Genomic DNA, 22,763 nt, shown 5'->3' on the forward strand with positions numbered 1-22,763 from the left:
TTTTTAAAAAATCCTAAAAATATGCACTTCACTATAGAAGTCTATGGGAAAATTAATACGATACTGAGACCTAAATGGACAGATAACTTACCCATTTCCCTGACTTCCCTGCTAATTTATTACTTTATGTGGTAAGACTCTTGCTTATTAAGTACCAGTTGTAGCATTTTCATTCGGAACTTCTGGTTTTGTCTTTTACTAAAGGTAAAGAGCAGAAATATGGCGGGAAATCATGGTATTTCAGCTCTTCAATTGTGAGATAATAGGGAACATTTCAAAATATCCATAGAAACAAGATGGCGGATAAACAATACATTCAATGCAAAATTCTCGTAGGAAAAATTAATTTTGAATTTTTTCAATCTCGGAGGTAAGAATGGGTATTAAACTATACTCCAAGTCACCTCAGATTGTTTGCGGTTTTTTGCGTTTATTTTTGTAATTACTCGACGGTTCCTTTCAAAAACTTGCCATTTCATTCATGTCGTTCTGTACTACGATTCCCTTACAATTATTTTTCGTTCTTACCTGTTCTACGGGCAGTTTATATCACATAAAACAGATACATGTTATACTCCAGATACATTTTATACTAAATGACCCCCTGTGGTATGGATAATTCATATTACATAGAACAAATACATGTGATACATGTACCTTATTACCACCTGTTTTATGAACAATTTATATAACATAGAACAGATACACCTGATACTGTATTACCACCTGTTTTATGACCATTTTATATCACATAGAACAGATACATGTGATACTGTATTACCACCGGTTTTACAGATATTTTATATCACATAAAACAGATACATATGATACTATTATACATCTTATGTTACATCATATATTGTTGCTGCTCCAAAATGTTGTATGTCAATTTTTGCAACTTTTCTGAAAAGTAAATTCTTTGACATACAATGTTTTGTAGTTTTTGAGCGACTAACAATGTCTTGTAAAAACTTTTTTTCAATTATTGATACTGAATTTTATTCATTTATTTATAGAATATTGAAACTGGGAAAAATGGCATTTCTCAAGTCAAAGGAAAGGTAATGTTGGCCCATTTAATTTGTTTAAGCCATGCCATCATTCATAAAATTTATGATTTACTGAATTAAGTGTAATTCACATACATTGTGTATGTGGCCATCATTGCAATAATAATAACCTTTTTCTTTAGATTTAAGATTTCTGTAATGAATTATGTTAACATTTCTCTCTCTTATTTTTCTTCAATAGTATTTATTAGTCCTAGTGCAAATCATAGACCTGAAAGTATAGCATCACATTTATGGGGGAAATATGTATCTTATAACATTATGCTTTTACAATTACAACTAATATTATATATCCATGGTGCTTTAGGAGAAGACTGCTTCAGCTGTATTCATTTTAAATAATATCAGTATCAGATTACATCAAGAATGATAGCAATAATTTTACTGATTGTAGGATGTTCAAGCAAGGAGCACAAAGAGAAGTCTGGAAAGACAATATGAGCTGATTGTAAAAAAGGTATACTGATTTTTACAGTTGCTTCCTGTATTTAAAGAAGAGTTGACATGTTAGAAATGATATTCTGTTAAAAAACAAAATAAATGGCAAATACCATTGGACTTAGACTTCATTGTGTAGATCTGGGGTCCGGGACCTTTCATTTCAAAAGGTGTACCTTCATGGTTTAAAACCAAAAAGTCCTGGCCTTCCATACTGATAATGAAATTTTAACACCTGACCCTTTTCTATTCCAAATAGGGACATTTGAATTGTAAATCCAAAGAGACCTGGATCATTCATCTCTCTGAAAAATTTTGAACTCCTGCTGCTGAAAACGCTATTAAAACAGACCAGTGGTAAAATCCCAAAAGTCATGACACATAAAAATTTTCGACATCAAGTATGTTTTGAATGCAAAAATGCACATGATTTGTTGTCAATTAGATCAATGCTCATATTTATGTGAATTTTTATACAAAGTCCATGAAAAACCTATAGGTTAACCTGATTCCACACAAGTAGATGGACAACGGAACCCAAGTATTATACCGTGTGCCTCTTGTCTTTCAAAGGTGGCAGGTGCAGCACCAAAAATGAGATTATCAAAATATATATTAAAATATTTATTATTGGTACATTGTAATTCAAAGCACTACACACTTGCATTATGTATATACAAGTGTAGCTTGAGTCATTGTGGATACGATAATATAAAAGTGTAAAATTAAATAAAATATATTAAAAATTTTCTTATTCAAGCATTTGGCTGATTGTTTCTCTGGGGGGGTCTGGCTGTTGTCTCGTTGACATGATTATTCCCCATTTTCTGTCTGATTCTGTTATGATATTCATTTTTTTTATCATATACGTCCAATGAAATTTATTTTTTTGAAGGCAAGAAATTGGTATGATGATGAGGCATCACCTACAAATTTCTGCATGTTCTATTTGAGGAAAGGGGAAATTGTAACAGAAGGTATGTTTTAAGTTTGTTGTTTATGTAAAACTCTTATTATCCCAAGCAGTTCATAACATTGCAGTGTTTTCCCAAACAATTAACATGCAGAATTATGCAGGCTGTATGTACAATTGACCTTGACTTTTGAGGGAATTTTTCTTTATTTTAGTACATGAACAATTTGTTTTTTAGCATTCCTTTGTTGGTTGTTCAATAATATATACCTGAAAGATGGAACTAAAAATATTTTATGTATGTTTTGATGTATCATTTTCTATTCAATGTAAAATACTGTTTTTGTATAATAACTTTTAACATAAACCACAAATGATTGTATGAATTTCTTTGTTTTTTTTTTTTAAAGAATTGCAAATATTTTTAGGGCCAGACCATATGAAACCGTTCTTTAAGGATCCTGTTGTAATCTCTAAATTTAAAAAGACAGCACTCCAAAGAGCTTTTACCCTTCAACATCAAAAAGGTATATTAAAACTATTTAGCTGGGTCACAACATGTTTACTTTTGTTAATATCCATGCTCTTTTTATTTATAATGTCATGAAACTGTCAGGAAGTGGGTTTCAACAAGAATTGTATAAGTTATTAGCCATTTACAGACTGCTTTAGTTTTCACAAATTTTTAAGATTGCTTCCATTCAATTTTTTTTCTCCTTGGAAATAAAACTGGTATGTGATTTTTTTTATTCTTGTCAGAAAGTTCCTTCATTAAATATCTAAATTTGTATTTCTGGTGTTCAGTGCAATAATTTTTATTATTTATTGTAGAACCTGATATATCCATTGATCAAGAGGTGCTAGAGCTACCTTATGATGATCCCTCCAAATATACCTGGGACAGTATGGTTTTTCTGTTACCAGTCATGCTGGCGCAGGATGGAATTAAAGGTCATAACACAAAATTTATCTTTATGGATGTTCATTATTTGAAATTTAATGCTTCAATAGAAGAAGAGGATGATTTTGTTTACATTTTATGTGGTAAAAATTTGTTAGGTCTGATGAAATTTTCTTTTGTATCATATCGAATGTCCTGAAGAAAAGAAACAATTTTAGGGGCACTCCACCTATGGCCAACAGAAATATTATAATGTATTGCTTCAATTATAAAGTTTACTTATCTAATCCTCAATGGTTTTATTTTAGGTAAACATGCCTATTGAGAGGAGAACCAGCCTTCCTGGTGGCCAGAAGAGGTTAGATTCTGCTCAGCAAACAGTTCAGCTGCAGGTTATTATTATTGATATAACATTTCAAGGGTTAAAATCCTATTATATTCCAATATTCACATTTGAAAAATTAAGCTCTTTTTGTCTTTGCTCCATAGTTAAGTCAAATATTGGTTGGATGGATCAATGAATAAATTTTCTGTATGTTATGATGACAAACACTACCACATCTTGCAAGGTATTTATTGAAAAAGAATGATCACTTATACTATTCTAGTATTGAATATAGGGTAAGAAAAGGGCATGGTAAATTTTTTTTTACATGGCACTTTTTGTCACTATTTTTCGATTTTTAGTTATCGGTTTAAAATACTTCGTTCTTTTTTTTAGAATTATTACGTATGAAATGTGTAAAATGAGTAGTTCGCAAGTACTCGATTTTCTTGAACATTTTAATTTACAATTTGTATGCTACTGTTATTATATAATAACGGAACTAATCTTAGTCAAAATTGTTGAACTAAGTGAAGAAAAAAAGAAACGAAAAAATACGTCGTTCAATTGTCTATGGTGCGCTAAATCTAAAAGAACTAACTGCATATTCAACTTAAGAGGGGAAATTTTCACCCATCACTATAGTTGGCTACATGTGCTCGGATAATACGCGGTTAAATCCGTTGCCAATTGAAAACTCATGAAGAACGTGGTTCAATAATTCTGGATCATATATTATCTTCCAATGATGCTTTCCGCTCTCAAAATTTTGTTGAAAAGACACGATATCGAAATTGGTTATTTATAGACCATAAGTTAAAGTTGCACGTGTCTGCTTCAAATCCGTTCTTTCACTTAGAAAATACACCTGCGTTAAATAGATTGCCAGTAAAATAAGGAGTTCGCAAATACAATACTCGATTTTCTTGAACATTGTAATTTACAATTCGTAACAGTCTGGTGACAGGGCAGGTTTAAAATATTATTACATGATACATGTAGCAACTGGAAATGATAAAATTAAGGCCTTATGAATTTCTTTAAAAATTACATTAACTTTGGTTTCCGATTAATCCAGGTTTACAAGGTTAAACAAGAGTTTAAAGCATTTAATTCATATAAAAACCTAATTATATTAATTCCTAAGTAAACACCTGGTGGTGTCACAATTTTGGCTTGAGGCCAATAATACGTGAAAGAAAATTGATTCTCACGGTCAAGGTAATGATTGACACATTGTTCTTTTATTTGTCAACCGTTTGAACATTGTAATAAAATTGCCAATTATGGATTAAATCCAATCAACAGGTTATCACGCATCCACCGGATACCGTAGGCGTGGACACTGTACTGTCCACCTGACACGGTAGGCACGTGAACATCTGTCCACCGTGGGCATTAAGGGTGGGCAAAGCGTGGACAACTTGATTTGGCCACTGTGGGTGAGTGGCATCGTCAAAATGGTCGTTAGCTGTAGTGTATTTGTTTCAACAACTTGTCTGGCTGTTAAATATTCTGAAATAAAGATTAATCTAAAATTCAGAACATGAAAAATGAAATCTTGGTATTTTTTATTACAAGTTTTTAAATTCCAGTTACAAGAACTTCTTGTTGTAGATCCACTCGGTGAACTTGGTATCCTGTCTTCATGGAAGTAAGTTAAACCAAGAAATGATGTGTGTGTCTAGGGTTTCATGCTCATGAAAAGTAATAATGTTAAGGATAGTGGATACTTCAGTTTTTCGTTATATTTTGTTTACTTTTTATCCTTGCCTGAATGGGAAGTATTTGTATTCTTTTACACTGCTCACCTACAATGACATAAAAACTTTTGGTAGTCATTTTGAAATATAAAGAGACTGTCAAGAAACCCTAAGCACACATTATTTCGTTTCTTTGTGCTATTACCATAATAAGGGTCAGACTGACTAACAACCAGGGTCCTATAGTCATCTCTATCCATCCATCTACACTTTTTATGACATACGATAACTCAGTGGGCCCTTTGCAACAATATCTGTTTTCTAGTTATGCAAGAAGTAAAGAAATATGAAGTATTTTTAGGATATGATATTGCTACTTAAACTTGGATTGAAATATTGCTTTTAAAACACTGTTTTGTAGCTACAGTTTATGTACCTGTTGAATTTGAATATTGTGTCACATCAGTTGAAAATATATTAACTCATAAAAACTTTTTTCCAGAAACTATTTGAAACTTAAGAGAGATACTAACCAAAGCAAATGGAAAGTGTCAACACTTCCACACCCCAAACAACAGGATGGTATCTCATGTGGAGTGGATTGCCTGATGGTTAGTATGCACTGTATCAGAAACATTTTCTCTTATACCTGGTGGGTCATAACGTGTGACGCATCAATCTTTGTTTCACCCGCACTGACATTTAAAAGCATGGTCTATATATTTTTCTGTTTTATATATATTTATATTTATTTTATTTAAAAAAATGGGAACCAATATGAATTTGACAACTTAAAAGTGTGAGTGCTTTGCCAAAGAATGTTTGGATATTGTTTCAATTATGTTCACACCCACACACACCTTCCAATTGGAGAGGAGACATATTGCTTTGCCCTGTCCATCCGTCACACATCCTATAAGAGCAACTCATCTGAAACTACGAAACTAAATTTCATGAAAATTTGTATGCACCAAGGGCAGCATATTTGGTTATGTAAATTACCAGGGTTATTGATCCACTGAAATTTGGATTTTATTTTGAAGTGGGAAAGGGTATTTTACCAAAGTTCAGTTAATTATGCTTGTCTCCTGGATGAGGACTATCCTTTTTCAAAAGATTTTCTTCAATTTTTTTTTTTGAATAATTAGTGATGATGATAAGATTGAATGGGATTTTCAGATAAATTGATTCAGGGAGATCACTTTTTTCAGGTAGAGACTGAAAAGAAATAGGTCTAATATGTTGGTGTGTGAGGTATGTGATAGTGCTCCCTAAGGTTCCTTGTTGTCCATGAATTAAATCTTCAAATAAAATGATTTGATTTTCTTTTAGTTTGCAGAAAGATACATGTCTAGACACAGCCTCCAGTTCCAGTCAACTACTGAATCTGTCTTGCAGTACAGACTTCAAATCCTGGAGAAAATATTAGAAAATCAAGGTATATTTCACGAATGAAATGTAATGCATTATAATTTACCCCCAAGACGCGGACATTTTTTTTTTTGGTGAGATAGGTCCATCACAATTAGATGGTGAGTTATATACATTTTTTGTAACCTTGACCTTTGACCTGAAAGTTTAGTTGTGGAATTGAGAACATGTTTAATTGTGCTAAATTGATACCTTCTGACCAATTTTGATTAAGTCTTACTTCTGAAGCTTAAATGTTGGTATATTAATAAACATGGAGGTGGAGGTGTCTTTTAAAACAATTCCATAATAACTGTGTAACATATTTCAGATGAGACATTTATTTTAAAACTGTTGTATATGCTGCAACGAAGAGCCAAAGAAAAAAGGCTGCAAGGAAGTCAATTGGGTAATACTGTTAATGTTATGTACAATATTTATTGTAATCTAATTACTTGCACAAATAATATGTAAATTAATGAATTGTTTATGCATATATTTACAAATTCATGCAACATAATGAATTTTTTATGAGCATCAAAAGCAAGCTTTTATCACTTTGAAAGGTATGTGATTAGAGGTATTTGTGTAGAAATCCATGCATTCGTAACAAAATTTTTTGTTGTTGTCTTGCCTAAAAATCGCAGGAATTGCTTTTCTGTCTTCCTAGGAAGGGGCATCATGTATATTTCAAGTTGTATGATTAGCAGATTTTTTAAGGAAAAACATATCTTAAGTCAATTATATTTGGTTGGTAGTTGCTTCAGCATCTTGATAAAACAAAAAGAGATTCATCATATGACTCCTGTCCCACAGACATGGTCCACTGACTTTCAAACATTGTTTGTTGCAGATGTTAAGTTTTGTGATTAGCTCGTTATTTAAAGACTTGTTTGCAATACAATGATGCTAATTTTTATGCAGATACATTTGTGAATGTACATCTCAATACCATATTGAAATATGCATCCCCTTTCCTTTCCTTGTCATGCTCCAGTGACTTCAAGAAAATTGTTTGAATTAAATTCTAAGTTTTCTTATTTGCGCACATTAGGAATAACTGCATATGATTGGTTTGTAAGCAGTTAAGTCTTTGACTTTGCATCTTAAGTTCATTTTGAAATTGTGGCCCCTTTCCTGGGGAAGGGGGGTGGTATGATATGTCAGTGGAATAAATTGGTGTGAATGTGCATGAAAAAAGACAAAGTTGAAATCTAGTATTACATCTAATGTTGTTTTCTACTTTCAGGTTGGGTGTGACAGTTGTGGCATATACTGGGTTCATTTTATATGTATGGGTATAAATGAAAACTTCTATTTTTCACAACCATGGCTATGTACATTCTGTACTTAAAATATTTTTACATATCTTTCACAACTGAATTAATGTACATTCTGTAGTTAATTTTTTTTTACATATCTTTACATATCAACTGAATTAATTAGTCTCAGACATCTTGAATACAGTCAAACCTGTATTAAGCAGTCACCTCCTTTGACTACTCAAACTTGCATAATAAAACTGAAGACTGATGTTTTTACGACCAGTGAGTAAATTTCACATTTACTTTCGAGTCTTTAATTTTGTTTTCATTACAATACCGATTTAATCCCTTAGGCAACCTAATTATCTATATTTACATGTTCTAAATATAATTAAATCACGTGACACGGTTCTGTTATCGGGTCAAGTGATAAACCGGATGTTTACAAAATGGCTTGTATAAGAAGTCACCGTTGGCAGTGTTAGGAAAGGGACCACTGGTTTGAGTTAAAATAAATAGAGAAAATAGTTGGACAGGTTCTGAAATGACTGTTAAGTAAAGCTGACAGTTGATTTGAGGTGATTGGTAGAGCAGGTTTGACTGTATTATGGACATCAGTGTTGAAATTTGTTGTCATCACTTGCCATTCAAAGTTTTTTTTTTAACTTTTTGTTTTTGGAAACTATCATCATTGAAACTAAAGGAAATAGTTAATCATTGTAATTATAAATTGTGCAAGTTTTCGTGATGATCTGTCAACTGATGTTGGAGTCATTGCTATTGAAAGTGTCATGCACAGTTATTTTATTTAATTTTTTTTGACAGTTAATACATGTAACTTGAAAACTAAAGAATCTTAAGGAAATATACATTCAGTATCATAACAAGGTCTTTTCAGCATGATGACATGTACACATGGTAATTTTGTATAAAAATATACTAATGTTAGAGTTCAGGAACCCAGGTGAAAGATTCATAATACTGTAATGGAATTTGCAGGTGACAAAATGAACCAAGAAACCAATGATATTGTACCCTGTGTTATTCAGCTGATATTGCTGATTAATTTCGTTATATACACATGTTTTTGTGTTGGTTTTTTTTGTTTTTCTTTTAGAAACTGCCATAAGAACTGTACTACCTATATATTGTCACAATGCTAATGTCATTACTTTCAATGTCAATTCAATACCAAAGGTTATTTTGTATTTGAAAAATATGTTTAAGTTAGTGTATCAATTGTTCACAAATGCTACTGGTGTGCTTTATTATTTTTGTTAATTTCTGTGTATCAATATTGTATGAGAATAAAAATATGATTGTTATTGTATTCATTGCCTTTAGCTAATAGGAGCATTAAAATTTTCCCATTTGTGTATCTTTGACCATCCACACATTTTGGACTTTAGTATATTCAGTGGACAGTGTCTTCCTTTCCTGTATTTATTGTGAAAAAGTAAACCTAAGGTATGCATGTAGTTGCTGTATTGAGTCATGTGAGCTCTGATACAAAACTATAATTAAACTACAGTGGCTCTTGGACACAATATACCCACATCCAACCTCAAACTTTTCCCCAACCCCACTCACATACCAGAGACATTTTGGTGACCAAAATTCTCATGTTTTACACAAGTAACAGTATCAAACCACCTTAATTTTCATCTGGAGATAATGTTTTATATGATTAATTGGTCAACACAACCGATATTCACATATTTTAAAGCAGTAACAGTATGAAACCATCTTAATTTTTATCTGAGGATCATGTTTTACAAGAGTAACAATATCAAACCACGTTAATTTTTATCTGGAGATCATGTTTTACACCAGTAACAGTATCAAACCACCTTAATTTTTATCTGAGGGTCATGTTTTATATGATTAATCGGTCAACGCAACCGAAATTCATGTGTTTTACACGATTAACAGTATCAAACCACTTTAATTTTTATCTGAGGATCATGTTTTACACGAGTAACAGTAGAACAAACTTATATTTGGACCATTTTTTATCATCCATGGACCTCATGTATAAGTGGTATTCATCTCGTTTGATTTGATAAAATTTGTCACATATAACAGAATTATATTTGGACCATTTTCTATCACTCATGGACTTTGTGTATAAGTGGTATTCATCTCTGTTTGACTTGATAAAATTTGTCACATAGAACAGAATTATATTTGGACCATTTTTTCCATCTTCAATGAACCTCGTGTATAATTGGTATTCATCTCTGTTTGATTTGACAAAATTTGTCACATAGAACAGAATTATATTTGGACCATTTTCTACCATCCAAGTACCTAGTGTATAACTGGTATTCATCTCTGTTTGATTTGATAAAATTTGTCACATAGAACAGATTTATATTTGGACCATTTTCTATCTTCCATGGACCTCGTGTACAAGTGGTATTCATCTCTGATTGGATAAAAAAAAAAGCAGAGGACGCTTACCCTTCCGGTGCACCTGGTCCATGCTCCCAGTTTTTAGTGGAGTCCAAGTTGCTCATTTACTTTTGTTACTTTGTATGTATGATTTTAGTTACTTTATGTTCTTTGTTGTGTATGTCTGTTTTCCATGTCTGGTCTTTGTCCCTAGATTACATTCTTTTGATTACCGCTATAACCTTGGTTCCCTTGATTACTCTTACATAAGGCTTGATGGGTCAATATCTGTAAAATACTATTTTTCCATTAACACTTGTATAAAGATGATTCAGGGATTCTTTAGGCCAAGAAAGAAAAAAATAAATCCAGAGATCACAGCTTATATTTAGGAAATCATTCTGGTGCTATTTCAATGAGTATGTAGATGTTAACACAGAATTTTCATGTTTTGGCAACAGGTGATGCATTACTTGAAAAGGTTTAGCATCAATGTTTTAATAATAGTGGATGAATAATTTAAAAGATCCAAATTACACAAAATATGTGACTGGCAGTATAATTTATGAAAAAAAAATTGCTAAGTTGAACCAACAAAATATAGGTAATAAATGTTAACATAGTTGTGTATGCTGACATCTATTTTGAAATGTTTTTTTCAGTATGTATACAACTATGGTGCAAAGTTTGAAAAAAAAATAGACAAGAAACTTTGTGAGTTGCAAAATAACAATACCTAGCGCAACTTAAGTTTTGAAGGTTTCATATTTTTCCAAATCATTTCAATAATGAAGCAATTAGACCACATTACACATATGTCTATATCTAAACAGACATCTTAGAATGACATCATTTTGACCCCATAAATAAAATTTACAATGTTTAACAAAATTTGCTTGAGTCATATATGATAGTGAGCCTTTAATCCTTTGTAATCTAGAATTTGATTGTTCTACCACTTGGGAATTCAATGTCACATACTGTGGATAGCTCTTCAACTCTTAACTCAGTCAACAAGCTGAAAGATAATTTTAAATAAACAAGTTTAATTCAATAAGAGCTGAATGATATTTTCATCAGTTGCAATCAATATTCATTCCCCTTGAGTCATACTAATACATAGAGTTTCTTGTGTTTGTTTTCCTCTGTTCAAAATTGTGTACTGTTTATGCTCTTTTATGCCGTGTACCTATTTGGTTAATATATGTACTGTTTGATAGCTTTAAACCTTATAATAAGAAATTCAAACTTGGCAAGTGAAAACTGTGTTAGTAGCATTTTCCCTTACATTTAATTACTTTAAATATTAAATTTAACTAAATGAAAATTCATACACTCTATAATTACTCCATGCATGTACCAATGACTTTATTGACTGGTAAACTAATGACTGGAAGTATTTTTAACCAATAAAAAGACTAGAATTTCATACAAATAAAAATATATAATTATTATGTAATAAAACAAACATTATTATCTCTATGGTTTTTAAAATGCAACCCATCAACTCTAAACTGTGTATCGATGAAAAATGTTGGATCTCTGTTCAGACAGTAAGGACAGTAAGCTTGCAATGAGCAGGCATTGTCATATATCACCAATTTTGGGGCTGAAAATTATTAACACATTTAATTTTTAATATTTAATTGAAATTTAATTTGATTATATGATATACCCACTTTATTATTACAATATAAAAATATGCTATCTGCTTGCTTCAAATATGTGTTGCTATTTGTTATTATATAGTGGGTTTAAAAGCTCTACAGAGTATATGTTTGTAATTGATGTACTCTCTGACTTTGAATAAAATTTTCTTATTTTGATTCTGATGGTATGAAATTAAAATTCAAGAGCAACATTTAAGATATAATGAATATACAAAACCCTTCATGAAATTGAGAACTACATTTCAAGGCATTAACATTATATTATACTTAATTCTGATATAATACCTTTAGTGAATCTAGTTCTCAACAGAGTAAATGGCACATCAATAGATTCATGGTACAATGTACTTCATCACCTGGAATCCATAGCAAATTCCTGTAAAGGAATTAAAAAGAAATATTCTTTATAGTATGGTCGATGCTAAATTTTGTATGATTTAAAGTGAGTTCTTTGGTGCTATTTTCTGGATTAATTTTTAATCAGCTTATATATTTGATGACAAAGTTTGTATGCATTGAAGTTTATTTATTTATTCAATTATTTATATCAGATATGTAATGCAAGTATGCAGCTACATTAAAATTTTGCTTTCCATTCATGTAATATAGATAAACTTGATTACGCTTCCGAGGGAAGACATATGTTGCCTTCATTTTAACAATATCATTCTTTGTATGTAGTCTGTGAGAAAAAAATAATAAATATGCATTGACACCCTTTATTTTCAATAAAAGAAGTATCTGAAATTGGATCCCACGATAAGGGACCCCTACATAATGATGCATATCAAATACCAAGACGCTATGATTATCAGCTCCCAAGAAAAGTGCCCAATATTCAACATTATATAACCCGATTTCCACTAGTGAAATTTGGCCAAAAATTATATGACGTAATACAATCAACTTACAAAAGAATAAAAGCTTGAGCATCATTTAATAACCTTCCCATGTGGACAAAATAAGGTGAAGACTCCTGGCAGAAGAGATGGATGGCCTTTAGATAGTTTGTTACACAAGTCATCCTTGACAGGTCTTTTCTTGTCTGTTATAAAGTGTCCATGTCTTCTTACTGTTGGTAGATGAGGGAAGAAGGATAAGCCATCACCATTAACTGGATCTTCTGAGGGACATGGATCATTGATAAAAGGGTCAAACACCTTCTGTTCAAAATAAGCCAACCAGTTTTTGAATTCTTTAAATGGAAATATTTCCTTCAACTTTGACAACATCTTGAAAATCACTGGCACAGTTGTTTGTAACTTCTGCACAAATGAATCATTTTGCAGAATAGCACTTTCCTTTGAAAAAGCATCATTAAGAAATTTAAAGTATTCTTCAGAAGGTGGTAAAAAACTGCAAAATGGATATGCTGATGCAAAACATTTGATTAATTCCCCCCAAACATCATTACAAAACAACTTGTTGCCTCTCAATTCACTATCATGAAATATAACACCAAGAAATGTGAGTAGTTCTTCACAATTATTTTCAATTTTCACCAAATGAAATAACTTTTCCTTCAGGTCTTTTGAAAGTCCCTTTAATGGTTTCACAAAATCCATAAGGTAATTCATAACTTCTTTTGAGAAAAGAGTCCTTTCTTTCACTATGAAAGAAAACATAAAAATCAAATTGACTATATACACCATAACATGGCTTCACTTACAGCTTTTTTTCAAATTTAAGAAGTAGAAAATGAAATTAATCAAGATACAAGTAGTGTGACTAAACAGTTTGACAACAGAGACTTAATTGAGGGAGTCAGTACAATAATAGATAAATTGTCTTTGAAAACAAAATGCAATACAAATTTCGATATCAGTTCAATCCTTGCTCTACAATGGATGTTTTGGACTAGTGTACAGAATGACAGACAGAAGATATTGATGAAAGAATAATTAGATTTACCTTGCAGTATCAAGCTTGTCATAAGGTTCAGTTCTATCTGACGAATCTTAAAACATACTTTCCCAGGACAGGAGTTCTTTACAGAAGGCAACTGATGTGGCATCCATAACAAAAGTGTCTGGGTGTGGCCCACAGTCAGGACAATGGAATGTAGTATTGTAGTCTAATTCTAATAAATCCAGGAAAGCATACCAGGCTTCCTTGAAATCATGGTAGCTCATCTTGTTACTGAAGTCATGGTAGCCACAATTCTCAAATGTTTTCTTCAAAACAGTATATTCTGTAAAGATTGTTGTTCTGAAAAAAAATTCCAAAAGATTCACGAGCAGGCAAGTAAATGAACAGACAAAAAACAAGCTAGTCAAAAAATTATCACCTAAGACTAATTTTCATTGACAGCATTTAGTTACTCTGATTACCATACATTGAAATCCTATGTATAAACTCATATCATTGAGATCTGAGCAATTGAAAGTATGTCAAACATTACATATATCAGTCAGGGAAACTGTGCTTGGTCTGATGTACTTACATCAAAATAAATTTGCATTTTAATTTGTTTTTACCTAAAAATATAAACATGACCCTATAGCTACCAATTTACCAACAATTTAAGTGATTGCTGCTCATTATTTGTTTACATCATGATAGAAATGTGTGTCTTATTTTAAAACCATAACAATATTTTCGATCATCTGCTCACATATCATGGCAGAAAACTTACTTTCCAGATAGAAAATAGGACATAAATCTTCTTAGAATTTCATGGCATATCACATTCTTTCCCACATTTAAAACATTGTTCAATGTCATCAGAGTAAAACTTTTTTGAACATTCATTGCATTGCTTCACATGGACTGAAAAAAGAGAAGATGCATATCAATAAAGGTTTTTAATGGTAAGTTTCATATGTTCAAAAAAGTTTCAAGATCAAGCATACTGCAGCTACCATTTGTTTTGCTTATTGAAAGAAAAAACAACAGCATTTATTCCAACATTGGTGAAAGTTGGAACACAGAAAGATCTCTTAGTACTAAAAGACTATTAGTTTTAGATTTTAAAAGGTTTAATACAATGGCATAGACACCAATGCCCTTTTTGATCCAATCAGTGAAAAACCAGTGATTTTTCAGTAATTTATGAGAAGTTTATGTAATCATTGTATTGAACAATTGTTTCCAATCTCAAAACATGTCTCCAAAGGGTATTGACGTTTGATTCATAGAACATACCATTTTTTTAAAACATGTATTCTTCATTTCAAAAATCACAACAATACTGTGTACACATACTTTTTTTTATATTTGTAGGTCCATGACCCATGAGAAAGCTGAATCAGACTCATTTCTGCTCTTACATTAGAGCATCTTAATGCCTTGTAATAAAGCACCTACACGACCTGAAAATTTTAAAAACAAATTAAAAAATACAGCTGTGGACACCATTTCAAACACCTATAACGATTTCTAAATATGTAAACATTTTTCTATGTTCCTTATTTAGGTGGAGAACACATTGGCCAACGAAGATCATATAATTTACTAGGGAAAGGAATGGTTGGCATCCATGTTATGGATCTTTAAAATATAAATGACCTACCATTTGCTTTTAAAATTTTGTTCATCACAAATAAACAAGTACACCTTTTTTCATCAGTTATAACAAGATCTTGATGACAAACATCACAAACATCTGCTTCTGGTGTTAAAGAAATAACATCCTCCTCAAACACAAATCGATTTGTTAGATCTCTCTTGTAAGTGTCTTACATTATAGGACTAGAATGAAATGGAATCCTTTTTGAGGAGTAGCAGTGTTGGTGGTATGATTTGCTACTGTTATCATGACTGTCATTTTCATTATGATGTCGGTAATCATTTATACATGTATGAAAACAACTCACTTCTTCTACCCTATCTTGGATGTTCCCTTCACTAATGATGGATTCATCTTCCATTTCTTCTATAAACAATGAAAGTAAAATAAATTTTAATGTATTGGTTAGTACTCAGTTATTCATAAAAATGGATTTATCCGGGGTAACTTAAGTGTGATTGTTTACAATATAATGTTAATAGATATAAATTGCTACTACATTACTACATGTACTGACAGAACCTATGGTGATGTGTACATAGTAAGTTGTCTGCTGAAATATACCATGTTGGATAAACATGCATCTACATTACAATAGACTACTTATTATTTGCTTGGCCCTTTTCATGTCACACTTTTATTTCAAAAACAGTATTTTAACTCAATATCAGGTAATACTGTAGCAGTATTATTGCTCAATAGCAGATACATGTACCAATTTTCTGAGTACAATTTCTGTAAATGGAAAAAAAAAATAATTTGGTGGATTCAAATGTCCTTTCCTTTAGTGAAGACATAATTTTTTTTACACTAACTTATGGGAATTTACAAACAAAGTAATGTTACCTGTGTTAGAAGGACTTATCATATTTTGAGCATCAAACTGCGCTAATAATGTGGACACTACATCTGTGTGTAAACAACCTGGTATTCTTGATTTAAAATCTAAAAAAAAATCATTAATCATATCGAAATATAAGTACAACATGTACAAATATCGATTTAATATCTAAAAAAAAATCATATATTATATATATTATATAAATTATATCGAAATATAGGTAATAAGACTAAAATCTATGGGTATACTGTCTGGTCGTCCAGCTTTATTGACACCAGTATACGTTCTGATAAGATCTGTGATATCTGTGTGTAATAAATGTTCCTCAAGCAAATAAACTTTGACAAATTTAAAGGGTCTTTGCTTGTTTGTTGTTTGTTGGGGTTTAACGTCCGAGCAGCAATATTTCAGTTATATTCAGACAATGAACATGAAATGGATGATAAAATGAACATGAAATGATGATGAAATGAAAAAAAAAGGATGGGACACAAGGACAATAGGGTCGACAAATTTTGATTGCCACTAGAAAAAGGGGGGATGGGTAAGGTCGGGCAATTTAGCCCCTTGTGGCGGAGCACAAAGGTTCCTACTCCTATCAAATACCACAGCAGGGTTCTTTAACACGACATCTTTCCCAACACGGTGCACCACTATGGTTGGTGGTCAGCTTTTCCGTATTAAAGCCTGACAACCCCAACATGTAACATGCCACGGGTACACCATTCCACCACCTGAGGCACACATCCCAGTTGCTCTGTGGGCAGAGTGCCTAGCCGGCGGTTCCTGAGCACTATTTAGTCGCCTTATACGACAAGCTTTGCACTGCTGCACGCCTATTCTGTTGACACCCGGACCTGCAATGGGGCAAATTTAAAGGGTCTGTGATTTTTCTAGCGCTTGTCATTTTCGTCATTGATGGAAGACTTTTCAGAATGACAAAAATAATCTGGTCTCAATACATCACCTGAAATCTTTGAAAGTACAAAATACATGAAGAACTGTATCAATTGGTAAAAGTGACAATTTTATTACCCCAAACTAATTACAATATGCAACAGGTGTAAAAATTTTGAGTAAACAATCACCTAATTCGCCAGTTACACTAATCATGCATGATGAGAAAATGTCGATCTCTTGACCACTAAAGAATGACTTTAATGCACAAAGTAAAAGTCAGTAAAGTTCAAATGCTGGAACAAAATTTACTTTACTTGTTAACTTTGTGTCAAAATGACATAAAAAGTTTTTTATCAATGTGGGTAATTTGGTCAATACACGGGTGTCACTCTATTTTATAGTTTGCATGTCGGAAATATTAACGATCTTGAAATATGATAAATTTAGAAAATATCATTTATGCTGTCAATGAACTCCCCAGAAACCAATGCTATATAAATATAACTGTGAAATGATGACTTAAATTCGTGAATAACTTGATTGGATCATAAAATCACAGTTGAAATTGTGCTAAAAATAGAATTTTATGAGGCAACAGAGAGGAAATACAAAAAACTACCTATTTGAGAAAATTTATATCTGTCCAATGTATGTATAGCTAGTGCATGCTAAGGCAGTTCATATCTATAACTACACTGTGCTAATAATAATGTCTTTACACAGTGCTGTAAATTACTGATGATACTGAAATATCTTATGTCAGATGCAAATACTATGATATATTATTATATAAACAAACCTGCATATGAAGCTTCCATTTGTTGTCCTCAACATTCTATCAGTTCCATACCAGCAACATTGCATGAGCATACCTAAACCCACTGCCAGTCACCATGGAACAACATTGATCTCCTTGAGACAAATAAGAACTGTTTTGGCTGAAAAGCAAATTTCCAATAAGTAAAAACTTGAAATTTCAAAACTGAAACTATATTTTTATCATATTGAGCAATATTGACATGAAAGTAAATCTGTTTTTTTTTTTTTAAATTATTATTATACTTATGTTCTTACCATTTCTGAAATATTTCAATTCAAATTTAAACCAATATATAGTTTCATATAGGTAATTAAACACTTCACACCTCTGATATTTGATCATTAAATGGTATAAACATATAAGTATTAAGCTTAGCTGATTTGAGTTTAAAGTGTATTGCATGGTTTTCAATGACATGGACATTCACATCATATCCTCAAATTACGATAATAAATTCTTAAGGATCTATTGAATAAAAAAATAGGGAAGAGAGTTATACTGTTTTTTTTATAGACTAGCTTAAGTGGCTTGATTGAATTTTTTGTTTGGTTTCAGCCAAAATAATGAAGTAGCACATTGTACTTTGAAAAAATAAGTAAGTAGTAATAAAATAGAATATGTAGGATAACATAAAACAGAAGTATCATTTTGACCTTACTTTTAGCTGTGACCTTTTAACCTTTTACTGTCAAAGTCTTGTAATAGAAAGGTCTTATACCAATTGTCTGTACAGAAAATACCATGGTTTTCTTTCAACAAATTAAGGTATGTTTCCCCATTTTCAAGATCTATTTGACATTCCAAAGTAAATTCAAGATCCTCTCCATCTTCTTCACCCTGAAAAGAACAAAAGCATAACAGCACCCTGACCACAAGTAGGTTGTCAAATTTAATGAAGTTTCTATATACATGTATAGGATAATCTCATTGAATAACAACAAACATAAAGTGACCAAAGCATGCCTTGCCTGTGACAATGGTAATCTCCTTGAGTATATTTATCCAAAAAAAAATTTCAAGATAAATAAAAATGCAATGCGTATGGGACATACAAAAAGTTTGAATTTCAATTCACAAAGTGTGAATGGCATAAAGATTGTTTCCTAGAAGTTATTACATACAGGCAAATCTGAACTAACTGCATCTTGGTCAACATCATAAGGGAAGGTTTCTAAATGTTGTGAATCCCTGTGAACACAGGAAATGCTCTCTGGTCTACCCTTTTTTGATACATCCCTGCCATTTTCTCCTTTTAGTTTTAATATCTTAGAAAAATCATACTTTGATTCCCCAACAGATCTTGATGACTTGAGCCCTTATTCTCTTCTGAAAATAGAATTATATGTCCAGTTCAAAGTTTGCATTCTAGATATACATGTATCTGAAGCATGTGACATAATGTGTCCAATTAAATGTTTGCGTTCTAGGTATACATGCATCTGTTCCATGTGACATAATGTGTCCAGTTTAATGATAGTGTTCAAGATATACATATACAAATCTGTTCTATTTTAATTACTATGTCCAGTTTAATACTTATGTCCTAGATATACATGTATCTGTTCTATGTGACATAATATGTCCATTTCAATACTTGTGTTCTAGATATAGTGGTTGGAAAGGCCATGCGCAATGCGCAATTTGCGCATTTGTATCGAAAATGGCGCATCAAAGCACAATCAGAAAGCGCCGTAGTGCACCCTTAAAGTTCTTTTATTGATCGGTATTATTCCTGTTCTGTTCCGTTTTGCGTCATAAACTTTTGTATTATTTTTAAAATGACATGAAATCGCGGTTTTCCCCCGATTAAAAATAGACTTTAAAAATAAATCGCCGATCTGATTGGAGGATAAATTTGTACAAGCGGCTTTAGCCAATGAAATTGATTGTTGTCGTACGATTCTCGGAACTGTATTACCAATTTCCCGCATTTGGGGTCTCGATATTGGCCAATGTTGATATCCCTTGGCAAAATGAAACGATCGTAAACCGAAAGAATATAAACAAATAAAATGAACTTGAATTGAAGGTTAATATTGAAAATAATGCTTTTAAATGTTCTAAGTATTTTCAATCAAACTTTTTGATAAACCCTACGCGATTTTGTCAATTTTGATGAAATTTTTGCATCTTTTATGTTACGTAATATGATAAAGTTAGCCATGTCGATCGTTCGTTGAATTTCTTTAAAAATGGTAATTAGATAAAATCAAGGTCATTACAAGTTGAAGGTGGCACGAAATTTAAACATAGGGAAATGCCTCCCCCTAAAAGGATAAAAGCACTCCCTCCTGGTCAAAAGACATTAAGTTTCATGAAAAAGGGTTCAAGTACCTCAGATATTGTAGTTGTAGAGCCAAATCGTGACCAAATAAATGTTACCCAAAGATCTAATTCTCAATCTGATTCTGAATCTGATTCTGAATCTGATACCAACAACATCACTAATCAAGCTGAACCAAAAGATAAAGAATCACAACCAAATAATTCAGGACCACAACAAAATAAAAATGAATCCCAGGATAAAACCAAATGTTCAGAAAGTGAAACACGCAATGTACATGAAAAATGGTTAAAAATATGGCCTTGGTTGTATTTTTTGGACAATAAAATGTTCTGTAAACTTTGTGTAAAGTATGGGAAAAATAATATCTTTACAAAAGGTTGCACATGCAGTTGTGAGAGGGTGTTCAGTCAACAAAATCTCATCGTAAGGAAGCTATGGTCAAGACTGAACCCTCTCATATGCGACAGACTGCTGCGAGTCAGATTGGAAGGAAAAGGGCTTAAAAATCACAACTTCCAACACACATTAGAGACATGGAAACAGACAAAAAACAGACTTCTAAAACGAAAGACATTTATGTCCTAAAGCCTTGTTCAAATCAAACAAAAAATATTGAAAATCCAAATAAAGTCGTTACTCGTTTATTCAAAATTTTCTCCTAAATCTGAACAAAATGGCCCCTTCAAATCTAAAATGGCCCCATGAAATTGTCAGGGATGGGGCCATTGTCCCATCATAAAAAAATCCTTCCCAATCACTGTAGATATATGTTGTGAAATACGTTTTCACATATATTAATTATCCTGAAGTATTTTGGCAAGACAAAAATATACTTAGGGATAATGTTTTAGCATTGTCTTACCATTTAAGTTATTAATTATTATCATTTTAACAGAAGTCTGTCGCTGTTTTGACGTCTACATTTTCCGCCAAAGTGAGTTATCGTTCTTTTGGCGTACATTAATTTTTAAACCAGGACTGGTTAGATGCGGGTTTAAATTCCGTGTTTTGAGTAAATTAATCTTGTTATAGAATATTGTTGTATATAGTTATGTTTTATTCGTTCTGCATATTTGTCAGTCGCATCAGGGTTGTGAACGTCTTTTATTCCGCAAAATTAATGTATTGCGGGAAATTTCATGCGTTGTCGTCAACAATCTGTCGTTGGTGTTTCTACTGAAAACAAAGTTGGGAATTCGAAATTCGACTGTCCCAGGGATCGGCTGTGTCGTTCCCTTGACCTGTTTATTTGCCACGTTTGGACTTGTGGATATTTATATAGTCAACGGTAAGCTTTATAGCTCTTTTTATATACATCTTTCTGTATTTCAAGTGTTTTTAGACGGTGAATTCCGTAACGCTTTTACTTGAAGGTGCTGTTTTTGTTAACCCAACTCCGGCCTAGATTTGATATTTTATTATTATCACTGATAATTATTTAGTGTTATATTTATACTTTTGTCTAAATTACTGACATTATGCAGGTTCTTTGACTTGGGTAACGGAATTTGTATATTGTTTTTGGATTGTCAAAATTATATTCCTGCATAATAAACTATTCATTTTTATACGTGTTACATGCAGCTTCTATGCCCATCAGTTTCTGATTATTTCGTAGATTTCCGCTCGGTTTCCTAGTTTTACAATATTGGTGGCGGCGGTGGGATGTACCCGGTTCTCATCAGTTTGTGTAGCTGTATTTGACTGACGATTTTTGTAAAATAGTAGTTGCTGCATGGTTGGTTTTTCATTGCAGAAGGACTGAATTGTTTGATGCAATACCTCTTAACTGGAACGTGAATTCGTTTAGTTGAGAGTAAATTTGACTTTTTTGTATTCGGAAACTGAATAGTTTTGAATACGTTTGGGTAGAGAATTCTACCATAGTTTTTTTTAAGAGAATTAGTTGTAGAAACTGAACAATAAAATAGTTCAATAATTAAGGCGGATAGTCCTGTGGCTCATTCTAGTTCTCGTACTGGTGTTGTTACTAGATCTCAGTTTTTCAAATAATTCAGGACCACAACAAAATAAAAATGAATCCCAGGATAAAACCAAATGTTCAGAAAGTGAAACACGCAATGTACATGAAAAATGGTTAAAAATATGGCCTTGGTTGTATTTTTTGGACAATAAAATGTTCTGTAAACTTTGTGTAAAGTATGGGAAAAATAATATCTTTACAAAAGGTTGCACATGCAGTTGTGAGAGGGTGTTCAGTCAACAAAATCTCATCGTAAGGAAGCTACGGTCAAGACTGAACCCTCTCATATGCGACAGACTGCTGCGAGTCAGATTGGAAGGAAAAGGGCTTAAAA

General features: G+C 32.1%; 1 protein-coding gene and 1 long non-coding RNA gene across 21 annotated transcripts in view; one reads left to right on the top strand and one right to left on the bottom strand.

The window, feature by feature from the left end:
- Nucleotides 1-135: 135 nt before the first annotated feature.
- On the top strand, nt 136-9,355 carry LOC148614000 (uncharacterized). 4 transcript variants are annotated; one of them, XR_015923537.1, is made up of 8 exons: nt 136-370; nt 1,017-1,061; nt 1,465-1,527; nt 2,404-2,485; nt 2,850-2,948; nt 3,253-3,372; nt 3,631-3,714; nt 5,853-5,960. It is a non-coding gene; the product is annotated as an uncharacterized LOC148614000 (long non-coding RNA). The 4 variants fall into 4 exon arrangements; XR_015923538.1 differs by lacking the exon at nt 5,853-5,960 and adding an exon at nt 5,265-5,301; XR_015923541.1 differs by lacking the exons at nt 136-370; nt 1,017-1,061; nt 1,465-1,527; ... (1 more) ...; nt 2,850-2,948; nt 3,253-3,372 and adding exons at nt 6,690-6,788; nt 7,092-7,169; nt 8,010-9,355 and having other exon boundaries at nt 3,632-3,714; nt 5,853-5,961.
- A 1,431-nt stretch (nt 9,356-10,786) lies between these two features.
- Nucleotides 10,787-22,763, bottom strand: part of LOC148614001 (uncharacterized) — a 163,510-nt gene continuing 151,533 nt past the window's right edge. Inside the window, exons 1-11 of one of the 17 annotated variants that reach the window (XM_088587745.1) lie at nt 21,308-21,390; nt 19,280-19,484; nt 18,817-18,995; nt 18,138-18,276; nt 16,444-16,542; nt 15,601-15,963; nt 14,725-14,858; nt 14,001-14,297; nt 13,001-13,698; nt 12,375-12,465; nt 10,787-12,028 (exon numbers count right to left, since the gene is read on the bottom strand). In XM_088587745.1, the coding sequence (XP_088443871.1) occupies nt 15,767-15,963; nt 16,444-16,542; nt 18,138-18,156 (315 nt within the window). In that variant the 5' untranslated portion in view covers nt 18,157-18,276; nt 18,817-18,995; nt 19,280-19,484; nt 21,308-21,390 and the 3' untranslated portion in view covers nt 10,787-12,028; nt 12,375-12,465; nt 13,001-13,698; ... (1 more) ...; nt 14,725-14,858; nt 15,601-15,766. Of the gene's footprint in view, nt 12,029-12,374; nt 12,466-13,000; nt 13,699-14,000; nt 14,298-14,724; nt 14,859-15,233; nt 15,401-15,600; nt 15,964-16,443; nt 16,543-18,137; nt 18,277-18,816; nt 18,996-19,279; nt 20,096-21,307; nt 21,391-22,763 lie in introns of those variants that run through there. The other 16 variants (XM_088587746.1, XM_088587754.1, XM_088587751.1 and 13 more) reach the window with 16 other exon arrangements.

Source organism: Perna viridis, chromosome 6 (assembly GCF_037379345.1).
Source record: "Perna viridis isolate PV_CMFRI_1.1 ecotype Kerala chromosome 6, ASM3737934v1, whole genome shotgun sequence".
NCBI classification, from domain to species: domain Eukaryota; kingdom Metazoa; phylum Mollusca; class Bivalvia; order Mytilida; family Mytilidae; genus Perna; species Perna viridis.